Source organism: Nicotiana attenuata, unplaced genomic scaffold (assembly GCF_001879085.1).
Source record: "Nicotiana attenuata strain UT unplaced genomic scaffold, NIATTr2, whole genome shotgun sequence".
Lineage (NCBI taxonomy): Eukaryota > Viridiplantae > Streptophyta > Magnoliopsida > Solanales > Solanaceae > Nicotiana > Nicotiana attenuata.
This window is the reverse complement of record NW_017676215.1, coordinates 35,085-42,536: the sequence shown is the minus strand read 5'-3', so window position 1 is coordinate 42,536 and position 7,452 is coordinate 35,085. Positions and strand designations below refer to the sequence as shown.

At 44.7% G+C, this 7,452-nt stretch overlaps 1 protein-coding gene across 1 annotated transcript; it reads right to left on the bottom strand.

Moving 5' to 3' along the window:
- Nucleotides 1-283: 283 nt before the first annotated feature.
- LOC109220855 lies at nucleotides 284-7,050 on the bottom strand. Its single transcript, XM_019385322.1, has 4 exons — nucleotides 6,958-7,050; nucleotides 2,743-4,690; nucleotides 1,819-2,688; nucleotides 284-618 (listed from the first exon to the last, which is right to left on the bottom strand). Exons 1-4 carry the CDS (start codon nucleotides 7,048-7,050, stop codon nucleotides 284-286), a joined length of 3,246 nt encoding a protein of 1,081 aa, XP_019240867.1.
- Between the last annotated feature and the right edge of the window lie 402 nt (nucleotides 7,051-7,452).

Genomic DNA, 7,452 nt, shown 5'->3' with positions numbered 1-7,452 from the left:
TCTGTAAGCAAGATCTGCCACTTTGCAAGCTTCCTTGTGGGCATAGGCTTTTGAAAGATATATTTCAATGGATCCAAGTGAGAGATGAGGTAAGTAGTATAAGATGACAAATAATGTTTCAGCTTCTGTGCCACCCAAGTTAGGGCGCAACATGTCCTCTCAAGATGAGTATACTTAACCTCGTAAGATGTGAATTTCTTGCTGAGGTAATAGATAGCCTGCTCCTTTCTGCCAGTGATATCATGTTGCCCCAGTACACAGCCGAATGAATTGTCCAAAACTGTCAATATAGAATCAGAGGTCGCCCTGGTTCTGGCGGGACCAACATGGGTGGGTTCGACAAATACCCCTTTATCTTATCAAAAGCCTCCTGACATTCATCTGTCCACTTGATTGCAGCATCTTTCTTTAACAGTTTGAAGATTGTCTCACAAGTTGTCGTGAGCTGAGCAATAAACCTGCTGATATAATTTAATCTCCCCAACAAACTCATCACCTCGGTCTTGTTCCTCGGAGGTGGCAATTCTTGAATAGCCTTGATTTTTGACGGGTCCAGTTCAATTCCCCGGCGGCTGACTATGAATCCAACAACTTTCCAGACGGCACCCCAAAAGCGCACTTTACAGGATTGAGCTTAAGATTGTACCTGCGAAGCCTTTGGAAGAACTTCCTCAGATCCCTGACATGGTCAGACTGCTCTCTAGACTTCACGATCACATCATCCACGTACACCTCGATTTCCCTATGTATCATATCATGGAATATTGTTGTCATTTCCCTCATATAGGTTGCCCCAGCATTTTTCAAACCAAATGGCATGACCCGATAGCAATATGTTCCCCATGGCGTGATGAATGCCGTCTTTTCTGCATCTTCCTCGTCCATTAAGATCTGATGATAACCCGCGTAACAATCCACAAAAGAACCAATCTTATGTTTGGCACAATTATCAATCAATATGTGGATGTTCGGCAGAGGGAAATTGTCTTTTGGACTCGCCTTGTTGAGATCCCGATAATCAATACACACCCTGGTTTTGCCATCCTTCTTTGGCATAGGCACAACATTGGCTAACCAGGTAGGATACAGCGTGACCTGAATAACTTTTGCATCGAACTGCTTGGTGACCTCTTCTTTGATCTTTACACTCATATCCGTTTTGAACTTCCTCAACTTCTGTTTGACGGGAGGGAATGACGGGTCAGTGGGCAATTTGTGAACCACTAAATCAGTGCTTAGACCCGGCATATTATCATACGACCATGCAAAAATATCTTTGTATTCGAACAATGCTTTGATTATCTCCTCCCTGAGTTGTGGTTCCAGATGAACACTTATTTTAGTTTCACGGACATTATCTTGGTCCCCTAGACTAACTGCTTCTGTGTCATTTAGGTTAGGTTTGGGTTTTTCCTCAAAATGGCTTAATTCCTTACTAATTTCTTCATAGGCCTCATCATCATCATATTCTAACTCATCATCGCACTCAATTTCTTGTATTATTATTTCCGAGTTAGATTGGCTTTTAAAACTGGGCCGAAGATTCCTCATGCATGTCATGTCATTGATATCAGCATAAAAAGAACTGTACAGAGAAGAAAAGAAAACAGAAATAAGATTAGGAATGAAGAAAGAAAAGACAATTGCATTTCATTGAATATAAAGATAATAGGGTTTTAACACATCCAACTGGACGGAACATAATATCTGAATTACAAACCCTGGAATAATCCAGATAACTAAAGAAAATCAAAACCCACTACCAAGACTCCCTCCGAGTAGGAAGAGGAGTAGCTTCCCTGTTGTTGACTTTTGCACGTGGTCCGGCGAACTGCACATCTGCCTTGCTTGAACCTTCCCTGGCCTCAACCATGTTAACCTCGGCGAATAATCTTTCGAACCCCTTATCCAAGTCTCCGTCAGCACCAATCAATGACCCAGGAACTTTTGACAACAATTGCTTTCTGATACCCGGCCTGACGAATGATTTGGACAGACGCGGGATTGGCTTGGGAAGGACCCATGCCCTCTTCTTCATTTTGCGGGCCCGTCTTACGTCCGCAGCTGTGGGCTTGAACCCCGATCCAAAAGTATCTAGATTCCTGGGAAGAGTAACTGGCTGCACAATGCCTTGAAGGGCAGCACCCAAACCTTTACCCGGTATGAACCCGTTCTTTAACATTTTCGAGGCCACCATGACAGTCGCAGCTGTTACTCTAGGAACTGGGATACTCTTCCCCTCTGAGACCTTTTCCACTGACACTGTGTCAAAGACTTGGTAGACCCACGGCCCCTTGTCGTCGTCAACTTCTATGAAAGGCACAATGGCATCACTCAAGGCGCACATATTATCTTCACCGTGCACCACAATCTCCTGTATGTCCCGCTCGAACTTAACCATTTGATGTAATGTAGATGGCACTGCTTTGGCAGCATGGATCCAGGGTCGCCCCAGCAAAAGGTTATAAGAGACTGCCACATCTAACACTTGGAATTCCATGGTGAACTCCACGAGCCCTATTGTCAATTCCAGTATTATGTCTCCCACTGAATCTTTGCCCCCACCGTCGAACCCCCGCACACAAATGTTGTTCTTATAAATTCTTTCATCGTCAACCTTCAGCTTGTTCAACGTGGACAGAGGACAGATGTTCGCACTAGACCCAATTTCAACCAGTACTCGGGTGGCTACAGAATCCTCGCACTTTACTGTCAGATAAAGAGCCCTGTTATGTTACGTGCCCTCCACGGGCAACTCATCGTCGGAGAAAGTAACTCTGTTCACCTCAAAGATTTTATTTGCTATCTTCTCCAAGTGATTCACCGAGATCTTGTCAGGGACATGGGCCTCATTCAATATTTTCATCAGCGCCCGGCGATGCTCATCTGAGTGGATCAGCAGTGAGAGCAATGAGATCTGGGCCGGTGTCTTCCTTAATTGTTCTACAATAGAGTAATCCTGCACTCTCATCTTTTTCAAGAATTCTTCCGCTTCCTCTTCCGTCACGGCTTTCTTTTTCAATACCGGGTTATCTTTGGGGATTCTGGCTTTTCTTAACTCATCGGGGGCAAAGCACCTTCCCGAACGAGTCAGACCCTGAGCCTCACAAACTTCTTCTCTGATCTCCTTCCCTTTATACGTCACTACCACTTGTTCATAACTCCAAGGGACGACTTTACTGTTGATTACTGGCAGCTGAGTTACCGGCCTTATAATAACAGGCTCTCTGCGAGCACCCTTCACGACCACAATAGGTTTACATGCTACCCCTGGTACCACCACTTTAGCTTGTTCTGGTTTCACTGCAAGAATGCTTGACGACCCTTTCTCAGCTACCACAACTGGCTTACTGTCCACCCCTTTCAACTGGACCACCGATTTCCCACTGGTTACCTTTTCTTTTGAACCGGTTTGGCTGGAACGGATCATCATTACCGTCTGCGAGGGTTTCTTAGGCTCCCCTCCCTTGTGTATCAACTCAATCATATGGGTCTCATGGTGAGCCGGAAGCGGATTCTGATTGATATTTGGTGCCTCTGGGGCCTGAACCACGATCCGGTGAGTATCAATGAGCTCTTGCACAGCTGTTTTCAGTTTCCAACACTTCTCTGTATCATGCCCGGGGGCCCCTGAACAGTACTCACAACTTACCGAGTGGTCAAGATTTCTAGGAGGGGGATTTGGCATTTTAGGCTCAATTAGATTCAACATGCCCAACTGCCTCAATCTGTGGAATAGACTGGTGTATGATTCTCCCAGCGGAGTGAAAGTCTTTTGCTTCTGTAACCTCTCATTCTTGAAGGCTTGGTTGGGTCGGAAACCTGTTCCGGTGGGATTTCTGTAGGCTCTTGGGGGTGGATAGGTGTTTTGTGGAGCTGGGTATGGATTTTGTAGAATCGGCGCACGCCATTGTGCGTGAGCCGGGGTTTGGGTGTAGGTTTGTGCATGATGGACGGAAAAATGGGGATCTGGCGGTGGGTAATAGTGTTGTGGGGGGATATATGGAGTGTGTGGGTAATTTTGGTGGTGGGGTCGGGGTTGGTTATAGTAGGGTGATGGGCCTCTAGATCCGAACCAGGCTCCGGACTCAACTGTCGCAACATCTTCTTTCTTCTTTTTCCCAAGCACACCCCCAGTGCCGTTTTGGATGGCCTGGGTGGTTGCTTTGATCGCTGAATAACTCATGATCTTGTTGGACTTAAGTCCCTCCTCGACCATGCCTCCCATCTTTACAACCTCATTAAAAGACTTGCCAATCGCTGTTACCAAGTGACCAAAATAAGTCGGCTCCAAAGCCTGCAAAAAGTAATCGACCATCTCACTCTCTTTCATTGGAGGGTCTACCCTCACGGCCTGCTCCCTCCAACGGAACCCATATTCTCTGAAACTTTCCCTGGGCTTTTTCTCGAGTTTTATCAATGACAGACGGTCTGGAATGATTTCAAGATTGTACTGGAAGTGGCAAGCGAACGCTTGTGCCAAGTCGTCCCAGGTGTACCACCTGCCATGGTCTTGTCGTGTATACCATTCTAATGCAGACCCACTCAAACTCTGGCTGAAGTACGCCATCAGTAACTCATCTTTTCCACCTGCCCCTCTCATCTTGCTGCAAAACCCTCTCAAATGTGCTACCGGATCACCATGCCCGTCATACAGATCGAACTTAGGCATCTTGAACCCTGCTGGTAGCTGAACATCTAGGAACAGACACAAATCCTTATAGGCCACACTGACTTGTCTTTTGACCGGGTGTTGTATGGATGAGTTGCCAGAATGCCTATCAACTAACCACCTGCCTGGACTCAACACATCAAAAAACAACCTTGTTAGTGATTAGGCTTTAACAGATTGGTAACCGCACATTGGGCGTGAATGCACCTAAGTAGTTAACGGTCTCTATTATGCATTTGATCGATTGCATGCGTCATCCCGGCCTTTTCTCATTTTCAACTGCAAACTTCTCTCTCTTTTTTTCTTCTTTCTTTCTTCTTTTCACTCTTGCTTTTATTTTCTCTTGTTCCTATTATCTCCCTTTCTCGATTTTTTTTCTCTCTTTTCTTTCTTGTTTTTTGCGCTCTTTTTCTTTCCTTTTCTCTCTTGTTTTTCCTCTTATTTTCTTTTTTTTCATTCTGTTACGGTCGAATCCTATGGAGATTGCCTACGTATCATGACCCCGCATGAATCAACCCAAGCGTAGTTCTTGCAGATAAAAGGTAAAGAAACAATAAAACATTTTTTTGGAATTTCCAATTTTTCATAATAAATCAAACTTTGATTACAAAAATTCGAAAACCAACAGACTCAAACAAGAACTAACAGACTCCGATGAAAGACGAACTACAGACTCGAAGAACAACTAACCCACATAAAAAGAAAATACAGACTCCAAGACGAACTGACAGACTTTAATGGAAAGGAAATACAGACTCNATTGGCGACTGATACGCACCCTGTATTGAATATATCTGGGCTTATTGCCGTGTTTGGGGCCTTGTGCCGATCTGTAGCATCCTTAGAGGATGAATGTCATTGTGATAGCATGCTTTGTATAATCATTGATCTCAGCCCTTTGTTAATCACTGTATGAAACGCTAAGTCACTTTTCCTGAAGTTAATTATCTAAAGTATATTCTCCTTAATAAATTGGAAATTGGGAAATTAATTGAATCTGTTACGTGACTCATATGCATATTGTGGACTGAGTATGGATCGGGCTGCACGCCGCAGCGAATCGTATGATTATATTGCGCTTGGGCTGAAGGAGCCCCTCCGGAGTCTGTACACACCCCCAGTGAGCGCCGTCGACGTTAAATGGATCGGGCTACGCGCCGTAGCGGTCATGTGCATTGCATTGCATCATTACATTTTACTTGACTATTATATTTGAAGTTGTTTTGCTGTTGGTTCATAGTAAGGTGTAGGAATGTTAGTGTTAGCTTTGCTTTGTGGTATTTCGTGGATTTCTTATCTTCAGACATTTTATATGCTCATTACTCACTGAGTCGGTAGTACTCACCCCTACTCCCTGCACCTTGTGTGCAGATTCAGGTACACCGGAGGCTTAGCTGAGCAGTCTTTGTTTCCCAGAGCTTATCCGGGTTGTTGAGGTAGCTGCTTGACGTTCGCAGGACCTGACTACTCTTCCTATTTCAGTTTTATTTATATATACATTTCCAGACTTGAGCATTTTCGTTCAGATATTGTTATTCAGATTGTTTTAGAGGCTCTAGACTCATGACCCCAGGTCTTTGGGAGCGTTTATCAGACTTCGTATTTTTCTCAGTATTATTCTATTATAAATATTGGATTATTATTCTAAAACCATTATAATCTCTTTAGATGGTCGGTTTGAGGTTTACGGTTGATTTGGGAACGATTGTGGTCAGGCTTGCCTAGCAATATTGTTGGGCGCCATCACGACCGGGTTTTTGGGGTCTTGACAAGTATTGACATTCGTTCCAAATTTTGCGAACTGCTGCTTCAGGAAATTGACCATTAAGCCCGATCTCGACTACTTGGCCATTGAGATCTTCATTTTTCGGGACTATTTGGCATCTCCCCAACTGCCTCAAAACTCGATACGGGGCATAGGGCTGAATACTCCTGAGTCCCATCAATAGGAAATGAGGTCCGGTGGCTGGCATATATATGATTTCATCCACAGATAACCATCAAAATGTCCACTCTATTTGGCACGCAGAGACGGAAAGAAGGCGTGCTAACCACTCTGCAACCCCCTCTGGTAAGTTGATCCCCTTAACCCTCGTGGAAAATTCCTCTATGCATGTCTTCTTTGACGACCCGTAGCTCATAAATTGAGGACGATGGCATAAGTGTTCGATCATCCACATCTGCAACAGCACATTACAACCCTAAAAAAAGTCCCCTCTAGCTTTGAAGACAGTCAGAGCGCGGAAGATTTCAGCTACTATCATGGGTGCGAGGGTGCTGTTGACCTGAGTGAGCAAAGTACTAACAACCCCAGCTACTCGTATGTCAATATTCCCGTCTTTTCTAGGGAACACCAGAAGTCCTAGAAATGCCACCATAAATGCAAAACGCCTATGTTCTTCCCACTTAAGGCGGTTTTCTTTGCTACAGATTTTGTTCTATGGCTTGTTGAATCCTCCTACATGACCATATCTGTTGTATATGAACGACAAAGTACAAAAACCAGCTGCCAAGTTCGGGTTGTGTACCACCCTGCTTATTTTCAAGGAATCCAGGAACCTGTGCACGGCTACGGTCCTTGGAGCAATCAGGTATTGGTGTCTCAGAGGAACCTTGGGACCCCCGATGTATCCGGATATCTCCTCCAGTGTTGGGGTAAGCTCAAAATCTGAGAAGTGAAATACATTGTGAGCCGGGTCACAGCATGTGACCAAGGCCCTTATGATGTCTCCCCTGGGTATAATCTCCAACAGTCCGGGAAGGCCCCCCAAGTATTTCTT

Coding starts and splice junctions, on each gene's coding strand:
- LOC109220855 (XM_019385322.1), bottom strand. CDS start 7,050: ATGGTGGCATTTCTAGGACTTCTGGTGTTCCCTAGAAAAGACGGGAAT. Junction 2,689..2,742: donor CGATGAGTTGCCCGTGGAGG/GCACGTAACATA, acceptor AGGATTCTGTAG/CCACCCGAGTACTGGTTGAA. Junction 619..1,818: donor TGTGCAGTTCGCCGGACCAC/GTGCAAAAGTCA, acceptor AATCCTGTAAAG/TGCGCTTTTGGGGTGCCGTC.